This window comes from Cyanistes caeruleus, chromosome 34 (genome assembly GCF_971803275.1).
Source record: "Cyanistes caeruleus chromosome 34, bCyaCae1.hap1.1, whole genome shotgun sequence".
NCBI classification, from domain to species: Eukaryota; Metazoa; Chordata; class Aves; order Passeriformes; family Paridae; genus Cyanistes; species Cyanistes caeruleus.
The window spans coordinates 811,455-832,615 of record NC_141735.1 but is presented as its reverse complement, the minus strand read 5'-3'; the positions used below and the strand labels follow the sequence as shown (position 1 = coordinate 832,615).

The 21,161-nt window shown below is 58.0% G+C and overlaps 2 protein-coding genes across 4 annotated transcripts; both read left to right on the top strand.

Moving 5' to 3' along the window:
- Positions 1–333: 333 nt before the first annotated feature.
- Positions 334–2,547, top strand: UXT (ubiquitously expressed prefoldin like chaperone). Of its 2 annotated transcripts, XM_086871066.1 has the most exons (6): positions 334–443; positions 523–604; positions 1,186–1,250; positions 1,582–1,689; positions 2,213–2,276; positions 2,352–2,547. In XM_086871066.1, exons 1-6 carry the CDS (start codon positions 376–378, stop codon positions 2,403–2,405), a joined length of 441 nt encoding a protein of 146 aa, XP_086727192.1. In that variant the 5' UTR covers positions 334–375; the 3' UTR covers positions 2,406–2,547. The 2 variants fall into 2 exon arrangements, with proteins under 2 accessions (XP_086727192.1, XP_086727191.1); XM_086871065.1 differs by lacking the exon at positions 2,213–2,276.
- A 965-nt stretch (positions 2,548–3,512) lies between these two features.
- On the top strand, positions 3,513–20,588 carry CDK16 (cyclin dependent kinase 16). Of its 2 annotated transcripts, none has more exons than XM_086871026.1 (17): positions 3,513–3,654; positions 4,383–4,500; positions 5,468–5,592; positions 6,167–6,268; positions 6,935–6,991; positions 7,678–7,792; positions 8,571–8,665; positions 9,873–9,935; positions 11,336–11,459; positions 12,672–12,792; positions 14,223–14,320; positions 15,640–15,745; positions 16,172–16,214; positions 16,433–16,523; positions 17,023–17,100; positions 18,686–18,733; positions 19,372–20,588. In XM_086871026.1, exons 2-16 carry the CDS (start codon positions 4,392–4,394, stop codon positions 18,721–18,723), a joined length of 1,365 nt encoding a protein of 454 aa, XP_086727152.1. In that variant the 5' UTR covers positions 3,513–3,654; positions 4,383–4,391; the 3' UTR covers positions 18,724–18,733; positions 19,372–20,588. The 2 variants fall into 2 exon arrangements, with proteins under 2 accessions (XP_086727152.1, XP_086727153.1); XM_086871027.1 differs by lacking the exon at positions 3,513–3,654 and adding an exon at positions 3,729–3,747.
- Positions 20,589–21,161: the final 573 nt, after the last annotated feature.

The window sequence follows — 21,161 nt, the reverse complement described above, 5'->3', positions numbered from 1 at the left end:
CACCTGGACAGGTACAGACACACCTGGGGCAGGTACAGACACACCTGGGGCAGGTACAGACACACCTGGGGCAGGTACAGACACACCTGGACAGGTACAGACACACCTGGACAGGTACAGACACACCTGGGACAGGTACAGACACACCTGGACAGGTACAGACACACCTGGGGCAGGTACAGACACACCTGGACAGGTGCAGACACACCTGGCGCAGGTACACCTTGCGGAAATATCGCGATATGAGCCCGCGACAGGCGGAGTCAAAGCCGCCTCCTGGACCTCCCGCCCGCTAGGGGGCGCTCGCAATCCTCGGCGGCCGCGCCTTGATGACGCACATCCGGCCGGCGCCGCCGCGATGACGTCAGACGCAGCATGGCGGCGGCGGAGAAGACGCAGCGCTACGAGGCCTTCGTCAGCGACGTTCTACAGCGCGACCTAAGGTGCGTGACGTCATGTCGCGACTCTCGACCCCTCTCGCGACAGTCCCCTGTGGGTGACCGAGCCCCGCCCCCCCCGCAGGCGCGTGCAGGAGCAGCGCGAGGCCGTGCACGAGCAGCAGGCCCAGGTGCTGCAGCTCCAATCCGCCCTCGCGAGACTCCAGGTGATCGCGGGGGGGCGGGGCCTGAGGGGGGCGGGGCCTGAGGGGGGCGGGGCCTGAGGGGCGGGGTCATGGTGGGGGATTGGGGGGTGCTGGGGGGGGGTTGGGAGGTGTTTGGGGGGGGTTTGGGGGGAGTTCAAGGCGTTCTTGGAAAGGGTTGGGGGGGATTTGGGGGGGTCCCTGTGGGATTTGGGGGTCCCTGGGGGTGTTTTGGGGGGTCCCTGGGCGATTTGGGGGTCCCTAGGGGTGTTTGGGGGAGATTTGGGGGAGTTCAGGGGGTACTTGGAGGGGTTGGGGGTGTTTTGGGGGGTCCCTGTGGGATTTGGGGGTCCCTGGGTGAGTTTTGGGGGTCCCTGTGTGACACCGGCAGGCTCTGGGGGGGATTTTGGGGGTCCCTGGGGGATTTGAGGGTCCCTGAGGGGATTTGGGGCTCCCTAGGGGTGTTTTGGGGGGTCCCTGAGTGTTTTGGGGGTTCCTGGGGGTGTTTTGAGGGTCCCTGGGGGTGTTTTGAGGGTCTCTGGGGGTGTTTTTGGGGTCCCTGTGTGACACCGGCAGGCTCTGGGGGGGATTTTGGGGGTCCCCAGGACGTCGCCGCCCCCCTGCGCACCCAGGTCGATCTCGGCTGCAATTTCTTCGTCAGCGCTGAAGTGTGAGTGAGGCCGGGACCCCAAAAACCTCCTCAGACCCCCCAAAACCTCCTCAGACCCCCCCAAAACCTCCTCAGACCCCTCCAAAACCTCCTCAGACCCCCCAAAACCTCCTCAGACCCCCCCAAACCCCGCCTTGACCACCCCAAAACCGCCCTGAGCCCCCAAAAACCCCCCAGGAGCCTTCGAGACCCCAAAAATTCCCTTCGTGATCCCCCCAGGATCCCCCAAACCCCAAAATCCGCCACCCCTGAGCCCCCACGACCCTCGGGACACCCCAAAATCCCCTGGGGGACCCCCCTGACCCCCGATTTTCCCTCCCTGGACCCCCAGCCCGGACCCCCAGCGCGTTTTCGTGGCTCTGGGGTTCGGATTCTTCGCGGAGCTGACGCTGCCCGAGGCCCTTCGGCACCTGGAGCGCCGCAGCTCCTTCCTGCAGAGGTGAGAGACCCGGCCACGCCCCCCTGGCCACGCCCTGGCCACGCCCACACTCCCCGGCCACACCTCCGTGTTGTGCTGTGACCACGCCCATTTGTTGAAGCCACGCCCCCAAAGCCACGCCCTATCCCAGTTGGTTTGGAGGAGCCGCTTAGGCCACGCCCACTTTGCACTCAACTGGGGGCAGGTGGGGAAAGACACGCCCCTTTTGGCCACTCCCACACCATAAAAGGAGTTCCCGTTTCCACGCCATGACTAAATAAGGAATTTAATCTGTTAGGCCACGCCCACACCATAAAAGGAAAGCAGGTTCCTGCCTCATGACCAAAAAAGGAGTGCCATTAGGCCACGCCCACAACACCCAGGTCACGCCCACACCATATAAGGAAGTCACAGTCTCATCCGGTGACCATAAAAGGCGTGGTCTCACCCTGTCAATCATCAGGCCACACCCACACGGGAGACCTCACGCATGCTCCGCCCCTTCCTCCCAAAGCCCCGCCCACTTAAGCCCCGCCCCTTCCAGGCTCAGCGAATCCCTGACCCGGGACGGGGCCAAGATCCGCGCCCACATCCGGCTGGTGCTGGAGGTAACCCCGCCCCCTCCTCTGGCCATGCCCCCTCCCCTCTGGGCCACGCCCACAACGCTCTGCCCCTCCCCCCAGGGCCTGCGGGAGCTGCAGGGGCTGCAGGACCCCTCCCCCACCCCGGACCCCTGAGGGACCCCTGGGCTGGCCCCGCCCCCACCTGGGTGTAAAGCTGGAGGATTTTACACCTCGGAGTAACCTGTGTGTAAAGCTGGGGATTTTAAACCTTGGAGTAATTTGTGTGTAAACCTGGAGTAAAATGGAGTTTTTTACACCTTGGAGTGATGTGTGTTTAAAGCTGGAGTAAAGCAGAGTCTTTTACACCTCAGAGTAAGCTGTGTGTAAAGCTTGAGTAAAATGGAGTTTTTTACAGCTCAGAGTAACCTCTGTGTAAAGCTGGAGCGAGGGGGGTTGTTTCACACCCAGCAGGGAGCTCGGAGTAACCACGGAGTAATTAAGGAGTAACCCGTGAGGGTGCTGACGGCGGTGGGGGAGGGGCCTGTGAGTAACCCCGGGGTAACCCTGAGGAACTCGGAGTAACCCTGGAGCAACTGCTGGGCACTGGCGGAGTAACCTGTGGGGAAACTTGGAGTAACCCCTGAGTAACTGCTGAGTAACCTTGAGGTACCGCTGGAATACCCCGTTCCTGGGCCTGGAGTAACCTCGGAGTAGCTCTGGAGTAACCTCGGGGCAGCCCCATCCTGTTTTGGGCCACGGAGTAAACAAGGAGTAACCTCGGAGTCCAGTCTCCCCTCCCCCCAAAAAGGGGTGGAGCCTCTTTGGGGCTGTCCCCGCCCCCTCCAAAGGGTGGGGGGCAGTGGGGGGAGGGGCTGTTGGTGGTGATGTCATTGGGGGTCCCCATGAAGGAACCCCTGAGCCCCCCCAACCCAAGAAGGGGCATGTCCTCTTAAGCCCCGCCCCCTTTTCCCCTTCCCCACACCCTCTTTTCCTGCCCTTTGTGTGACATCACTCAGCACTTGACCCTGCCCCTCACACGTCACTCAATGCTTTGGCCCCGCCTCTCACACATCACTCAACGCTTGGCCCCGCCCCTCACACGTCACTCAACGCTTTGGCCCCGCCTCTCACACGTCACTCAAAACTTGACCCCGCCCCTCACACGTCACTCAACGCTTGGCCCCGCCCCTCACGCCGCCGTCGCTCTGCTGTTGGCCCCGCCCCTCCAGCGCCTTTTCCCGCCCCTCGCACGTGACGTCACCCAGCTCCGCCCCCGCCGCCATCTTGCGCCGCCGCTGCCGCCGCCGCTCCCGCCGCTCCCGCCCGGCCCGGCCCGGCCCGGCCCCCCCCGGAGCCGCCCGCGGGGTCGGGCCCGGCCCCGCCATGGCCGAGGATTTCTGGGAGGCCCCGCGGCGCTGAGCCGGTAACGGGGGAACCCCCCGGGAACCTTCGGGAACCTTCGGGAACCCCCCGCGGGAACCCCCCTGGGAACCCCCCGGGAAACCCCGGAGCTTCTGTGAGGGCAGTGGGGGGGGGGAGGCCGCGGTGTCAGTGGGGGAGGGGAGCCCTGAGGGGAGGGGGGGACAGGAGGGGAGGGGGCGGGTGTGGGGAGCGTCCAGGTGTGTCCAGGTGTGCAGGGTGAATCCAGGTGTGTCCAGGTGTGCCCAGGTGTTGAGGTTGACCCCAGGTGTGCCGGGCATCTCTTCAGGGGTGTTCAGTCCCTGGGTGTGCAGGGTGGGCCCAGGTGTTCAGGGTGAATCCAGGTGTGCCCAGGTGTACCCAGATGTGCCCAGATGTGCCGGGCATCCAGGTGTTGAGGAGTGTTCAGGCACCAGGTGTGTAAGGTGGGCCCCAGGTTTGCAGGGCATCCAGGTGTTCCCAGCTGTGCCCAGGTGTGCAGTGACCCCAGGTGTTCAGGGTGTCCCCAGATGTCCCCAGGTGTCCCCAGGTGTGCAGGGACGCTCAGGTGTGCGGTGACCCCAGGTGTTCAGGGTGTCCCCAGGTGTCCCCAGCTGTCCCCAGTTGTCCCCAGGTGTGCAGGGACGCTCAGGTGTGCGGTGACCCCAGGTGTCCCCAGGTGTCCCCAGGTGTCCCCAGGTGTGTCCCCAGGTGTCCCCAGGTGTGCAGGGACGCTCAGGTGTGTCCCCGCAGGGCTCGGCCATGGACCGGATGAAGAAGATCAAGCGGCAGCTGTCGATGACGCTGCGGGGGGGCCGCGCCCCCGACAAGGGCCTGGGGGACCCCCGCGACGGCCCCAGCAGCGACAGCGGTGAGCGCTGGCCCTTTAAGGGCGGCCCCGCCCCCTCAGAGCCGGCCCCGCCCCCTCCTCCAGTGGGGAGCTGGCCCTTTAAGAAGGCGGGGCTTGGGGGGGTGCCTGTCCCTTTAAGAGTGTGCCTGTCTCTTTAAGAGGGTCCGTGTCCCTTTAAGAAGGTGTCTGTCCCTTTAAGAGCCTTGAGAGTGGAGGGGCAGAAGGGAAATTGAGGGGTGCCTGTCCCTTTAAGAGCGTCTCTATCCCTTGAAGAGGGTCCCTGTCCCTTTAAGAGCGTCTCTATCCCTTTAAGAGGGTCCCTGTCCCTTTAAGAGGGTCTCTGTCCCTTTAAGAGGGTCTCTGTCCCTTTAAGAGGGTGCTTGTCCCTTTAAGACACCCCTCCCCCAGCCGAGCACGGTCCCTTTAAGAGCCCTGGGGTCCCCCCCCGTGCCCCTCCCCCATCCCCAGGTGCCCCCCGGCTCCGTCCATCTGTCCCCAAATCCTGTCCCCTCCCCCCCCTCCGGTGCCACCACCTGTCCCCTCCCCCCTCCCCTCCCCCCGCCTCGGTGTCCCCGTGTCACCTCCTCTGTCCCCTGGGGGGGGTGGGGCAGTTGGAGGGGGTCCCCGGGGGGGTTTTGGGGTTCAGGGGTGACTTTTTTGGGGTCCCCGGGAGGGTTTGGGGACATGGGGGGGGTCTGGGGACGTCCTTTGGGGGGTTTTTGGGGACATGGGGGGGTCCCGGGGGGATTTTGGGGTCCCCGGGGAGGTTTTGGGGTCCCTGAAGGGGTTTTGGGGTCCCTGGGGGGGTTTTGGGGTCCCTAGGGGGGTTTTGGTGTCACCGGGGTCAGGGTGGGGGGGTGGTTCTTTGATTTTGGGGGGGTTTGGGTTTTTGGGGGGTTTTTTGGGGGGTTTTTTTTTGGTGCCTTTTGATTTTTGGGGGTTTCCTGGGGGTCCCTGACGCCCCCCCCCGTGCCCCCCCAAACCCCAGAGCCGGGGGGGGACGAGGCTCGGATGGGCTCGGACGGGGAGAGCGACCCCCCCTCGGGGACATCCTCGGAGGAGGTGACGTCACCCGTGAGGCTCCGGCAGCACCCCCGGACCAGCGCCTGCGAGGTGGGACTGGGGAAACTGGGGGGACTGGGGGGGGACTGGGAGGGACTGGGGGGCACTGGGAGGGGATTGGGGGGGACTGGGGAAACTGGGAGGGACTGGGAGGGAATTGGGGGGCTCTGGGGGGGATTGGGAGGGATTGGGGGGGCTCTGGGGGGCACTGGGAGGGACTGGGAGGGACTGGGAGGGGATTGGGAAGGGACTGGGGAAACTGGGGGGACTGGGAGGGACTGGGAGGGGATTGGGGGGGACTGGGAAGGGCTCTGGGGGGCACTGGGAGGGACTGGGAGGGACTGGGAGGGGATTGGGAAGGGATTGGGGGGGCACTGGGAGGGACTGGGGGGGACTGGGAGCACTGTGGGAGGGACTGGGAGGGGATTGGGAAGGGACTGGGGAAACTGGGAGGGACTGGGAGGGGAACTGGGAGCACTGGGAGGGACTGGGGGAAATGGAGGGGGGAGGTATTGGAGCACCGGTGTCACCAGTGTCACTGGAGGTTACTGGGAGCACTGGGGGTGTCACTGGGGGTTACTGGTGTGTCACTGGTGTGTCACCGGTGTGTCACTGGTGTCCCCAGGACGTCACCAAGCGCCTGTCCCTGCCGGCCGACACGCGCCTGCCCGAGGGGGGGCTGGGGCTGCCCGGGCCCCTGAGCCGCCGCCTGCGCCGCGTCTCCCTGGTGAGTCCCCTGCGCACCAGTATGGACCAGTATAGACCAGTATAAACCAGTACGGGTCGGTATAAACTGGTATAGGCCAGTATAAACCAGTATGAACCAGTATGAGTTAGTATAGGTTGGTATAAACCAAAGTGTTCTTAATACAGACCAGTATGGACCAGTACAGGCTGGTATAAACCAGTATAGTCCAGTACAGACCAGTGTAGACCAGTGTGGGCCAGTGCAGACCAGTACAGACCAGTACAGACCAGTGCAGACCAGTACAGACCAGTACAGACCAGTACAGACCAGTACAGACCAGTGTGGGCCAGTACAGACCAGTGCAGAGTGATACAGACCAGTACAGACCAGTCCAGACCAGTACAGAGTGATACAGACCGGAACAGACCGGAACAGACCAGTACAGACCAGTACAGACCAGCGCAGACCAGCGCAGACCAGCGCAGACCAGCGCAGACCAGCGCAGACCAGTACAGAGTGATACAGACCGGAACAGACCAGTACAGACCAGTACAGACCAGCATAGACCAGTGCAGACCAGTATAGACCAGTACAGACCAGTAGAGACCGGTACAGACCAGCATGGAGCCACGGGGGGGGTGGGAGGGGCCGGGGTCACCCCCAGTTCTCCCAGTTCTCCCAGTAACCGCGTCCCCTCTCCGCCAGTCCGAGATCGGCTTCGGGAAGCTGGAGACCTACGTCAAACTGGACAAACTGGGAGAGGTGAGGGGCGGCCACTGGTGTCCCCACAGTGTCCCCAAAGTGTCCCCAATGTCCCCTGTGTGTTCCCTGTGTGTCCCCAAAGTGTCCCCAGTGTCCCCTGTGTGTCCCCTGTGTGTCCCCTGTGTGTTCCCTGTGTGTCCCCAAAGTGTCCCCAGTGTCCCCTGTGTGTCCCCTGTGTGTCCCCAATGTCCCCTGTGTGTCCCCAATGTCCCCTGTGTGTCCCCAAAGTGTCCCCTGTGTGTCCCCAGTGTGTCCCCAATGTCCCCTGTGTGTCCCCAGTGTCCCCCCAGTGTCCCCCCAGCCCTCACATCCGCCATTGTCTGTGTGTCCCCTCCTGTGACCCTGATGTCCCCCGCTGTCCCCTGCTGTCCCCTCATGTCCCCTCATGTCCCCTCATGTCCCCTGATGTCCCCACTGTCTCCAGCTGTCCCCTGTTATCCCCTGCTGTCCCCACTGTCCCCTGATGTCCCCGCTGTCCCCTGATGTCCCCTGATGTCCCCGCTGTCCCCACTGCCCCCTGATGTCCCGTGATGTCCCCTGCTGTCCCCCGCTGTCCCCCGCTGTCCCCTGCTGTCCCTGCTGTCCCTGCTGTCCCCTGATGTCCCCTGATGTCCCCTGCTGTCCCCGCTGTCCCCACTGTCCCCTGCTGTCCCCTGCTGTCCCCTGATGTCCCCTCATGTCCCCAGGGCACGTATGCCACGGTGTACAAGGGCCGCAGCAAACTGACCGAGAACCTGGTGGCGCTGAAGGAAATCCGGCTGGAGCACGAGGAGGGGGCGCCCTGCACGGCCATCCGCGAGGGTGGGGACACTGGGGACATCGCTGGGGACACTGGGGACATCACTGGGGACACTGGGGACACACTGGGGACATCACTGGGGACATTGGGGACATCACTGGGGACATTGGGGACATCACTGGGGACATTGGGGACACACTGGGGACATCACTGGGGACATTGGGGACATTGGGGACATCACTGGGGACCCTGCACGGCCATCCGCGAGGGTGGGGACACTGGGGACACTGGGGACACTGGGAACGTCACTGGGGACATTGGGGACATCACTGGGGACATGGGGGACACACTGGGGACATCACTGGGGACTCCACTGGGGACATTGGGGACATTGGGGACATCACTGGGGACATTGGGGACACATTGGAGACACTGGGGACATTGCTGGGGACATTGGGGACATCACTGGGGACATCACTGGGGACCCTGCACAGCCATCCATGAAGGTGGGGACACACTGGGGACATCACAGGGGACATTGGGGACACTGGGGACATCGCTGAGGCATGGGGACATCGCTGGGGCCACTGGGGACACATTGGGGACATCACTGGGGACACTGCACGGCCATCTGCGAGGGTGGGGACATTGGGGACATCGCTTGGGACACACTGGGGACATTGGGGACATCACTGGGGACGCATTTGGGACATTGGGGACATCACTGGGGACACTGGGGACTGTGTTGGGGAGGGGGTCAGGGAGGTTTGGGTGTGGCTCCCACCACGGCTGAGGCCACTTAACCCCGATGTCCCCAATGTCACCGCGCTGTCCCCGCAGTGTCCCTGCTGCGGGACCTGAAGCACGCCAACGTGGTGACGCTGCATGACATCGTGCACACCCCGCAGTGCCTGACACTCGTCTTCGAGTACCTGGTGAGCGCCCCAAAAACACCCGAAAACACCCCGAAAACACCTGAAAACACCCCAAAAACACCCAAAACACCCCAAAAACACCAGAAAACACCCGAAAACACCCCGAAAACACCCGAAAACACCCTAAAAACACCCGAAAACACCCTCAAAACACCCAAAAACACCCCAAAAACACCCGAAAACACCCGAAAACACCCCGAAAACACCCGAAAACACCCTAAAAACACCCGAAAACACCTGAAAACACCCCAAAAACACCCAAAACACCCCAAAAACACCCGAAAACACCTGAAAACACCCCAAAAACACCCCAAAAACACCCCCAAACCACCCTGAAAACACCCCAAAAATTCATCCCGAAGACACCCCAAGAACACCTCAAAACACCCCAAAAACACCCCAAAAACATCGCAGAAACACCCAAAAAACCCCAAAATTCATCCCAAATTAATCCAAAATCATCCCAAATCCATCCTAAAATTCATCCCAAATTCATCCCAAAATTTATCCCAAAATTTATCCCAAAAACACCCCAAAAACACCCGAAAGCACCCAAAATTATCCCAAAATCATCCCAAAAACACCTGAAAACACCCCAAAAATTCATCCCAAAATCACCTCAAAAACACCCAAAATTCATCCCAAGTTCATCCTGAATTTATCCCAAATTAATCCCAAAATTTATCCCAAATCCCAAAAACACCCCAAAGACACCCTAAAAACACCCCAAAAACCCCAAAATTCATCCCAAATTAATCCCAAATCCATCCCAAATTCATCCCAAAATTTATCCCAAAATCATCCCAAAAACACCCCAAAAACCCCAAAATTATCCCAAAATCATCCCAAAAACACCCCAAAAACCCCAAAATTATCCCAAAATCATCCCAAAAACACCTCAAAACACCCCAAAATCACCCCAAAAACATCGCAGAAACACCCCAAAAAACCCCAAAATTCATCCCAAATTAATCCCAAAATTTTTCCCAAATTAATCCCAAAAACACCCCAAAGACACCCAAAAAACACCCCAAAAACCCCCAAAATTCATCCCAAATTCACTCCAGGAGCCCGAAAATTCCCTCTTGGGGATTCTCAAAATCCCCCAGGACCCCAAAATTTACCCCAAAAATTCCCTCCAGGGACCCCAAAATCCCCCAAAACTTCCCCAATTTGGGATTTTTCCGGTTGTTTTTTTTTTCCCCAGGATCGGGACCTCAAGCAGTACCTGGATGATTGTGGGAACGTCATCAGCATGCACAACGTCAGGGTGAGATTTTGGGGGGATTTTGGGGGGTTTTGGGGGGTTTTGGGGATTTTGGGGGATTTTGGGGGAATTTTGGGACATTTTGGGGGGATTTTGGGGCATTTTTGGGGGGATTTTGGGGGAATTTTGGGGGGATTTTGGGGGGTTTTGGGTGGCTTTGGGGGGATTTTGGAGGGATTTTGAGAGGATTTGGGGGAATTTTGGGGGGATTTTGGATGGATTTGGGGGAATTTTGGGGCATTTTTGGGGGAATTTTGGGGGGATTTTGGGGGAATTTTGGGGATTTTGGGGGATTTTGGGTGGATTTGGGGGAATTTTGGGACATTTTGGAGGGATTTTGGAGGAATTTTGGGAGGATTTTTGGGGGATTTTGGGGGAATTTTGGGGGGATTTTGGGGGGTTTTGGGTGGTTTTGGGGGGATTTTGGGGGAATTTTGGGACATTTTGGGGGAATTTTGGGGCATTTTTGGGGGAATTTTGGGGGGATTTTGGGGGGATTTGGGGAGGATTTTGGGGGATTTGTGGGAATTTTGAGAGGATTTGGGGGAATTTTGGGGGGATTTTGGGACATTTTGGGGGAATTTTGGGGGGATTTTGGATGGATTTTGGGGAATTTGGGGGGATTTTGAGAGGATTTGGGGGAATTTTGGGGGGATTTTGGGGGGATTTGGGGAGGATTTTGGGAGGATTTTGGGGAATTTTGGGTGGATTTGGGTGGGTTTTGGGGTCATTATTGTTCCCAATAATAATTGGGTTATTATTTTTATAATTGTTATTATAACTAGTAATTAACTGATATAATTAATTATTAGGAATAACGTAATAATATATTATTATTATTATTATTATTATTATTATTATTATTATTATTATTATTATTATTATTATTATTATTATTATTATTATATTGGTCAGGGTGAGGGGATTTGGGAAGATTTGAGGGATTTTGGGGGGATTTGGGTGAATTTTGGGGTCATCATTCCCAATGTCAGGCTGAGGGATTTTGGGAGGATTTTTGGGGGATTTTGGGGGAATTTTGGGGGGATTTGGGTGGGTTTTGGGGTCATTATTGTTCCCAATATTAATTGGGTTATTATTTTTATAATTGTTATTATAACTAGTAATTAACTGATATAATTAATTATTAGGAATAATGTAATAATAATTTGATTATTATTATTATTATTATTATTATTATTATTATTATTGTTATTGTTATTGTTATTGTTATTGTTATTATTATTATATTGGTCAGGGTGAGGGGATTTGGGAAGATTTGAGGGATTTTGGGGGGATTTGGGTGAATTTTGGGGTCATCATTCCCAATGTCAGGCTGAGGGGTTTTGGGGGGATTTTGGGGGGGATTTTGGGGGTCCCCAGTCCCATTTTTGGGGTGGGGGCAGCTCTTCCTGTTCCAGCTGCTGCGGGGTCTCGCCTTCTGCCACCGCCACAAGGTTCTGCACCGCGACCTCAAACCCCAGAACCTCCTGCTCAGCCGCCGTGGGGACCTCAAACTGGCGGATTTCGGTCAGGACACCCCAAAAACCTCTCCTGGCACCCCAAAAACCCCCAGGACCTCCCCCAAAAACCCCCCAGGATCCCCCAAAATCCCCCCAGGATCCCCCAAAGCCCCCCAAAATCTCCCCAGGACCCCCCAAAATCCCCCCAGGATCCCCCAAAATCCCCCCAGGATCCCCCAAAATCCCCCAGGACCCCACAAACCTTCCCAGGACCTTCTCAGCCGCCGTGGGGAGCTCAGACTGGCAGATTTCGGTCAGGACACCCCAAAAACCTCTCCTGGCACCCCCCAAATCCCAAATCCCCTGATCCCAATCCTTATCCCAGTCCTGATCCCAAACCTGATCCAAATCCAAAATCCTGATCCTGATCTTGATCCTGATCCCGATCCTGATCCCGATCCTGATCCTGATCCCGATCCTGATCCTGATCCCGATCCCAAACCTGATCCTGATCCTGATCCCAAATCCCAAATCCCAATCCTGATCCCAAAATCCCAAAATCCCAAAACCCTCAGGCCTGGCCCGGGCCAAGTCCATCCCCACCAAGACGTTCTCCAGCGAGGTGGTGACGCTCTGGTACCGCTGATCCCGATCCTGATCCCGATCCTGATCCTGATCCTGATCCCAAATCCTGATCCCGATCCTGATCCTGATCCTGATCCCAATCCCGATCCCGATCCCGATCCTGATCCTGATCCCGATCCTGATCCTGATCCCGATCCTGATCCCAAACCCCCTGATCCTGATCCTGATCCCGATTCTGATCCTGATCCTGATCCCAAATCCCAGTCCTGATCCTGATCCCAAACCCCCTGATCCTGATCCTGATCCTGATCCCAAACCCCCTGATCCTGATCCTGATCCTGATACCAAATCCCAAAATCCCAAATCCCAAATCCCGATCCCTGCCCCTCAGGCCTGGCCCGGGCCAAGTCCATCCCCACCAAGACGTTCTCCAGCGAGGTGGTGACGCTCTGGTACCGCTGATCCTGATCCTGATCCTGATCCTGATCCCAAATCCTGATCCTGATCCTGATCCCGATCCTGATCCCGATCCTGATCCTGATCCCGATCCTGATCCCGATCCTGATCCTGATCCTGATCCTGATCCTGATCCCAAACCCCCTGATCCTGATCCTGATCCCGATCCTGATCCTGATCCTGATCCTGATCCCGATCCTGATCCCAAATCCCAAATCCCAATCCCCGATCCCCTCAGGCCTGGCCCGGGCCAAGTCCATCCCCACCAAGACGTTCTCCAGCGAGGTGGTGACGCTCTGGTACCGCCCCCCCGACATCCTGCTGGGATCCACCGAGTACTCCACACAGATCGACATGTGGTGGGAACGGCGGGAAAACGGGAACGGCGGGAACGGCGGGAAAACGGGAATGGCGGGAAAACGGGAATGGCGGGAACGGCGGGAAAACGGGATAACGGGAATGACTGACGGGATAATGGGAATGATGGGATAACGGGAATGGCAGGAAAACGGAATAATGGGAATGGCGGGAACGGCGGGAAAACGGGAATGGCGGGAATGGCGGGAAAACGGGAATGGCGGGAATGGCGGGAAAACGGGAATGGCGGGAAAACGGGATAATGGGAACGGCGGGAAAACGGGAATGGCGGGAATGGCGGGATAGGCGGGATAACGGGAATGGCGGGAAAACGGGAATGGCGGGAAAATGGGAATGGCGGGAAAACGGGAATGCCGGGAATGGCGGGGATAGGCGGGATAACGGGAATGGCGGGAAAACGGGAATGGCGGGAATGGCGGGATAGGCAGGATGGCGGGAATGGCGGGATAACGGGAATGGCGGGAAAACGGGAATGGCGGGAATGACGGGATAACGGGAATGGCGGGAAAACGGGAATGGCGGGAATGACGGGATAACGGGAATGGCGGGAAAACGGGAATGGCGGGAATGACGGGATAACGGGAATGGCGGGAAAACGGGAATGGCGGGAATGACGGGATAACGGGAATGGCGGGATAACGGGAATGGCGGGAAAACGGGAATGGCGGGAATGGTGGGGAAACGGGAATGGCGGGAATGACGGGAAAACGGGATAACGGGAATGGCGGGAATGGCGGGATAACGGGAATGGCGGGAAAACGGGATAACGGGATAACGGGATAACAGGATAACGGGAATGGCAGGAAAATGGGATAACAGGAATGGCGGGATAACGGGAATGGCGGGAAAACGGGATAACGGGAATGATGGGATAACGGGAATGGCGGGAATGATGGGATAACGGAATAATGGGATAACGGGATAACGGGAACAGTGGGAATGACAGGAATGATGGGAATGATGGGAATGATGGGAATTATGGGAATAATAGGATAATGGGAATGGTGGGAACGACGGGAATGAGGGGATAACGGGAATGGTGGGGAATAATGGGATAACGGGATAATGGGAATGACGGGAATGATGGGAATGATGGGATAACAGAAGTGGGAATGGGATAACGGGAATGGGGATAACAGGGAATGGGAACGGGGAAAACAGGAATAACAGGAATGGGAGAATGGGAATGATGGGAATGATGGGAATGGGAATGATGGGAATAATGGGAATAATGGGAATAATGGGAATGGGAACTGGGAGGGGATTGGAGAGGGACTGGGAGCACTGGGAGGGGGCCGGGGACGATTCCCGGGGTTTTGGGGTCCGGGATGAGGAGGAACTGGGGGAATTTGGGGGATTTGGGAATCGTTTGGGGATTTTCCGGGGGGATCCCAACGTTTCGGCCGCCCAGGGGCGTCGGCTGCATCTTCTCGGAGATGGTGACGGGGCGGCCGCTGTTCCCCGGGGCCACCGTGGAGGAGCAGCTGCACTTCATCTTCCGCCTGCTGGGTCCGCAGGGATTCCCAAAATATCCCGGGATTCGGGGGGCTCGGGGAGACGGGAATCCCGGGATTCGGGGGGTCTGGAATCCTGGGATTCGGGGGAGACGGGAATCCTGGGATTCGGGGGAGACGGGAATCCTGGGATTCGGGGATCTGGGAATCCTGGGATTCGGGGGATCTGGGAATCCTGGGATTCGGGGGATCTGGGATCCTGGGATTCGGGGAGATGGGAATCCTGGGATTCGGGGAGACGGGAATCCTGGAATCTGGGGGGTCGGGGATCCCGGGATTCGGGGGGTCGGGGATCCCGGGATTCGGGGGATCTGGGAATCCCAGGATTCGGGGATCTGGGAATCCTGGGATTCGGGGGATCCGGGAATCCCGGGATTCGGGGATCTGGGAATCCCGGGATTCGGGGATCTGGGAATCCTGGGATTCGGGGATCTGGGAATCCTGGGATTCGGGGGAGACGGGAATCCTGGGATTTGGGGGGTCGGGAATCCTGGGATTCGGGAGATCTGGGAATCCTGGGATTCAGGGATCTGGGAATCCTGGGATTCAGGGATCTGGGAATCCCGGGATTCGGGGGATCTGGGAATCCTGGGATTCGGGGAGACGGGAATCCTGGGATTCGGGGGGTTGGGAATCCTGGGATTCGGGGGGTTGGGAATCCTGGGATTTGGGGGATCCGGAATCCTGGGATTCGGGGATCTGGGGATGCGGGAATCTGGGAATCTGGGAATTCAGGGATTCAGAATCTGGGAATTCAGGAATTTTGGGAATTGGGAATTTGGGGATTTGGGGGTTCAGGGATTTGGGGATCTGGGAATCTGGGAATTCGGGAATTTTGGGAATTGGGAATTTGGGGATTTGGGGGTTCAGGGATTTGGGAATTCAGGAATTTGGGAATTCGGGGATTTGGGAATTTGGAATCCTGGAATTCAGGGATTTGGGGGTTTGGGGATCTGGGAATCCTGGAATTCGGGAATCTGGGAATTCAGGAATTCGGGAATTGGGAACTGGGAATTCGGGAATCTGGGAATCCGGGGAAGTTGGGGAGTTCAGGAATTGAGGAAATCCAGGAGTTCAGGGGAATCCAGGAATGTGCGAATTTGGGAATTCGGGGGAAGGGGGTTGGGGAATTTGGGAATCCGGGAATCTGGGAATTCAGAGGAGCTCGGGAATTTGGGAAATCCGGGGAATTTTGGGGAAATTAAAGGGATTGGGGTGGGTCTTAAAGGGATTTTTGGGAATTAAAGGGATTTTTGGGAGGAATTAAAGGGATTTGGGGAATTTGGGATCCCTGAGTCCCCCCTGTCCCCCCAGGGACCCCCACGGAGGAGACGTGGCCGGGGATCGGCGCCAACGCCGAATTTCGGGCGCACAAATATCCCCTGTACCCCCCTGAGGGGCTGCGGCAGCACGCGCCAAGGTGGGGACACACCTGGGGACACCTGGGACACACCTGGGGACAGCTGGGGACAGCTGGGGACAGCTGGGGACAGCTGGGGACAGCTGGGACACACCTGGGACACACCTGAGGACACCTGGGAGACAGCTGGAGACACCTGGGGACAGCTGGGGACAGCTAGGGACACCTGGGACACACCTGGGCACACCTGGGGACAGCTGGGGACACCTGGGACACACCTGGGCACACCTGGGGACAGCTGGGGACACCTGGGACACACCTGGGACACACCTGGGGACATCTGGGACACACCTGGGAACAGCTGGACACACCTGGGACACACCTGGGGACAGCTGGGACACACCTGGGGACAGCTGGGGACAGCTGGGGGTGGCCCCCATCCCCCGGCTGTTTTTTGGGGGGTCCTGACCCCGTTGCCCCCCCCAGGTTGGACCAGGACGGCGCCGACCTCCTGGGGCAGCTGCTGCAGGTGAGGTGGGCGTGGCCCCCACTGACCCCGCCCCCCTTTGGCCACGCCCACCCAGCAGGGCGTGGCCTCCCATCCCCTCCCCATCATGGGCGCGACTCAAGGGCGGGGGGGAGGGGGTGGGGATATAACCACGCCTATTTATGGGTGGGGGGATGGGGAGAGCCACGCCCCTCCGTGGGCGTGTCCCGCGGTGGGCGTGGCCTGACGGGGCGGGGCAGTTCGAGGGGCGGCGGCGGCTGCCGGCGGCGGAGGCCATGGGACATCGCTTCTTCGGCTGCCTCGGGGCGCGCGTCAGCGCCCTGCCCGACAGTGAGCGGGGGCGGGGCCGGGGGCGGGGCTTTGGGTGGGTGGGGCTTTAGGGGCGGGGCTTTGTATGGGGGTTTGGGGCTGGGCTTGACATGGGTGGGGCATGGGGTGGGGCTTAATGTGGGTGGGGCATTGGGGAGGGGCTTGGATTGAGGTGGGGCATCAGGGGCGGGGCTTGACATGGGTGGGGCATGGTGGGGGAGGGGCTTGACATGGGTGGGGCACTGTGGGGGTGGGGCTTGACATGGGTGGGGCACTGTGGGGGTGGGGCTTGACATGGGTGGGGCACTGGGGGTGGGGCTTCTCATGGGTGTGGCACTGTGGGGGCGGGGTTTCACATGGGCGGGGCACTGTGGGCGTGGCTCAGGGGTGGGGTGATCATTGGGGGTGGGGCTTCACCCGGGTGTGGTTTTGGTGGGTGGGGTTTCCCTGTGGGGTGGGTGCAGTTATGCAAATGAGGGGGGCGTGGCTTTATCTGACGGGGGCCCTGCCCCTCCCCCAGCCACGTCCATCTTCGCGCTGAAGGAGATCCAGCTGCAGAAGGAGCCGGGGCTGCGCGCGGCCCCCCTGCCCCCCACGGGTCAGCCCCCAACGGGACCCCAAAAACCCCAACGGGACCCCAAAAACCCCAACGGGACCCCAAAAACCCCAACGGGACCCCAAAAACCCCAGTGGGACCCCAAAACCCCAAATGGGACCCCAGAAACCCGAATAGGACCTTAAAAACCCCAATGGGACCCCAAAAACCCCAACGGGACCCCAAAAACCCCAATGGGACCCCAAAAACCCCAACGGGACCCCAGAAACCCCAACGGGACCCCAAAAACCCCGACGGGAGCCCAAAAACCCCAAATGGGACCCCAAAAACCCAAATGGGACCCCAAAAACCCAAATGGGACCCCAGAAACCCCAACGGGACCCCAAAAACCCCGACGGGAGCCCAAAAACCCCAAATGGGACCCCAAAAACCCAAATAGGACCCCAAAAACCCAAATGGGACCCCAAAAACCCCAACGGGACCCCAAAAACCCCAAATGGGACCCCTAAAACCCAAATGGGACCCCAAAAACCCTTAAATGGGACCCTAAAAACCCCAGCGGGACCCCCAAACTCCCAAATCCAAATCCTGACCCCCAAACGGGACCCTCAAAACCCCAACAGGACCCCAGAAACCCCAAATGGGACCCAAAAAACCCCTAAATTGGGCCCCTAAAACCCAAATGGGACCCCAAAAACCCCAAATGGGACCCCAAAAACTCCAACGGGACCCCCAAACTCCCAAATCCAATCCCTGACCCCCAAACAGGACCCTCAAAACCCAAATCGGACCCCCCAACCCAAACAGGACCTTCAAAATCCAAATGGGACCCCCAAAACTCCAACGGGACCCCAAAAGCCCCAAATGGGACCCCTGAACCCCCAAACTCCCACCCTGAACCCTTTTAAATCCCCCAAAACCCAAACCCTGACCCCCAAACGGGACCCCCGAACCCAAACTTTGAACCCCCAACCCCCAAACCCCCATCCTGACCCCCCAAACGGGACCCCCAAACCCCCAACAGGACCCCAAAACCCCCAAACCCCCACCCTGAACCCCCAAACCCACCCCAGCTCCGCCCCCTCCCCCCAAACCTGGGGACCCCCAAATTCTGGGGGCCCTTCAGGAGACCCTCCCCTCTTGGGGGGGCTTTGGGGTAATTCTGAGGCGTTTTTGGGGTTTTTAAAGGATTTTTTAGGTGGTTTTGGGGTAATTTTTGAGGTTTTGGGGGTTTTTTTAACGTGGTTGGGGGATGTTTGAAGTGGTTTGGGGTTTTTTGAGATGATTTTGGGCAAATTTGGGGATATTTTGGGTGTTGAGTATTTTTAGGGAGTTTTGAGGTGGTTTGGGGGTATTTTTAGGGGTATTTTTGAGGTGATTTTGGGGTATTTTTAGGGGTATTTTTAGGGTATTTTTGAGGTGATTTTGGGGTATTTTTGAGGTGGTTTTGGGGTGATTTTGGGGTATTTTTGAGGGGTATTTTTGAGGTGATTTTGGGGTATTTTTGAGGTATTTTTGAGGTATTTTTGAGGTGATTTTGGGGTATTTTTGAGGTATTTTTTAGGTGATTCTGGGGTATTTTTGGGGTTTTTTTGGGGGTTTCCTGACCCCTTTTTTTTCCCTGCAGGTTCTTCCGCCTTCCGGGTGCTCGACACCGAATTCTGATATTGAGCAGGTGAGACCCCCCAAAAAAATCTGGGATCATCACCCCAAAATCCGGGATCAGCTCCCCAAAAAATCTGGGATCATCTCCCCAAAAATCAGGGATCATCTCCCCCAAAAATTCGGGATAATCTCCCCAAAAATCCAGGATCATCTCCCCAAAATCTGGGATCATCTCCCCAAAATCTGGGATCATCTCCCCCAAAAATTCGGGATAATCTCCCCAAAAATCCGGGATCAGCTCCCCAAAATCTGGGATCATCTCCCCAAAAATTTGGAATCATCTCTTCCAAAAAATCCGGGATCACCCCACTGTGGGATCCCAAAATTGGGGGGGGGGGAGGGGCAGCATCGTTGGGGGATGACCCCCAAAACTCAAACACCCCCAAAATGAGCCCAATCCCCCCAAAAAACCCCCCAAAAAACCCCAAAAATCCCCAAAAAACACCAAAAATCCCAAAACTTGAGAAAATCCAGGAAAATCCCCAGACTGAGACGTCCCAAAAAGGGGGGGGGGGGGGGATCCCCCAAACCCCTCCCCCCCTTAAATTCAGACCCCCAAAATTCAGGGGAGGGATAAACCTGGGGTGGGGGATGGGCGGATTTCACCTTTTTGGGGGGTCCCTTTTTAACCCCTTCCTCTCCCCACAGCCCCCGGATCGCTGCTGCGCCCCCCCCGGGACCCCCCAAATTTGGGGTTGGGGTGACCCCAAAATGGGGATCGGCCTCCAAAACTTCGGGGGGGAGGGGAGGGGGGAGGGACCCCAAAACTCCACGATTTGGGGGGGGTGGGGGGAGGGGTCCTCAAAGCCGTGACCCCCCCCCCAAACCCCGCCCCCTTCCGAGGAACTGCTGCTGGATTTTGGGGAGGGGGAGGGGAGGAATTTGGGGGTCCCCCCCCATTTTTTGGGGGGTTCTTTCCCCTCCCCCCCCCAATTTGAGTTTTATTTTTTCAAGGCAATATTCTAAAGCAGAGTCTATATGGGCCCCTCCCCCCAGGGCGGGGCTCGGGGGGGCGGGGCCTAAAAGGGTGGGGCAGGTGGGGGAGGGGTGGGGGGAGGGGAGTCCCGGTGCCCTTTATGAGCTTCCTCGGAGGTTACTCCCACTTTACTCCCGGGTTACTCAGACTTTACGCCAAACTTGGGCCCGCTTTACTCTGGGGTTACTCCGGGGTTACTCAGACTTTACTCCAAGGTTGGTCCCGCTTTACTCCGGGGTTACTCCAGAGATATTCAGACTTTACTCCAAGCTTGAGCCTTCATCACTCCAAGGTTACTCCGGGGTTACTCAGACTTTACTCTGAGGTTGAGCCCACTTCACTCCAAGGTTACTCTGGGGTTACTCAGACTTTACTCCAGTGCTGGGCCGACTTCACTCCAGAGTTACTCAGACTTTACTCCAAGGTTGGGCCCACTTCACTCCAAGGTTACTCCAGGGTTACTCAGACTTTACTCCAAGGCAGCTCTGTGGCCACACCTGCCCTACTCCAGCCTTACTCCAGGACTACTCAGCCTCTTCTCTGCTCCTGCTCTCGGTTACTCCGAAGTTACTCCAAGGTTGATACTCGGAGCTTTCTCAGCACTTCCGTCGAGGTTGCTCAGGACTCGATTCCCACCCAGATCTTACTCCGGAGTTACTCACGGTCAGGGCGGGGTCTTTACTCAGCTCTTACTCCGCAGTTCCTCAGTCCCTGCTCGGAACTGACCCCAGGCTCCGGGAGACCTTTACTCCGAGTTTACTCCAAGTTTACTCAGCCTCTGAGGTACTCGGGACCTCCAGGCAGAACTTACTCCGGACTTACTCCCACGGCTCCTCACTCCCCTCCCCCCTTCCTGCGTTTCCTTTGTCGCTACTCACACTTTACTCCAGGTGTCCGATCCTCTCTGCTCTGCGCTTACTCCGCCCTTACTCAGCCCCGCCCTTGCTCTGAGGTTGCTCAGCCTTTACTCGGAGGTTCCTCTGCCTTTACTCAAAGGTTACTCAGCCTTTACTTGGAGGTTATTCCGCTCTTACTCAGACGTTGCTCAGCCTTTACTCCGAGGTTACTCAGCCCTTACACCGACACCACTCGGCCGCCACTTCTCACTTGTCCCCACGCTGGGGCTGAGCAGTCGCTACTCCAGAGTTACTCACACTTTACTCCGAGGTGACTTCCTACTCCAGAGTTACACTTCAAGGAGGCAATTTTACTCCAGAGTTACTCACACTCTACTCCAAGGGGACGTTTTACACCAGGGTGAAGTTTTACTCCAGGGTTACTCACGCTTTACTCCAAGGAGACAGTTTCCTCCGGGATTACTCACGGTTTGCTCCGAGATGTTTTACTCCGGGTTACTCAGACTTTACTCCGGGTTTACTCACGGCCCACCCACCAGGGACACTTCTCCACGCACCGGCTACTCCTGGGTTACTCCCCCTTTACTCCGAGGTTCCCCTCCAGC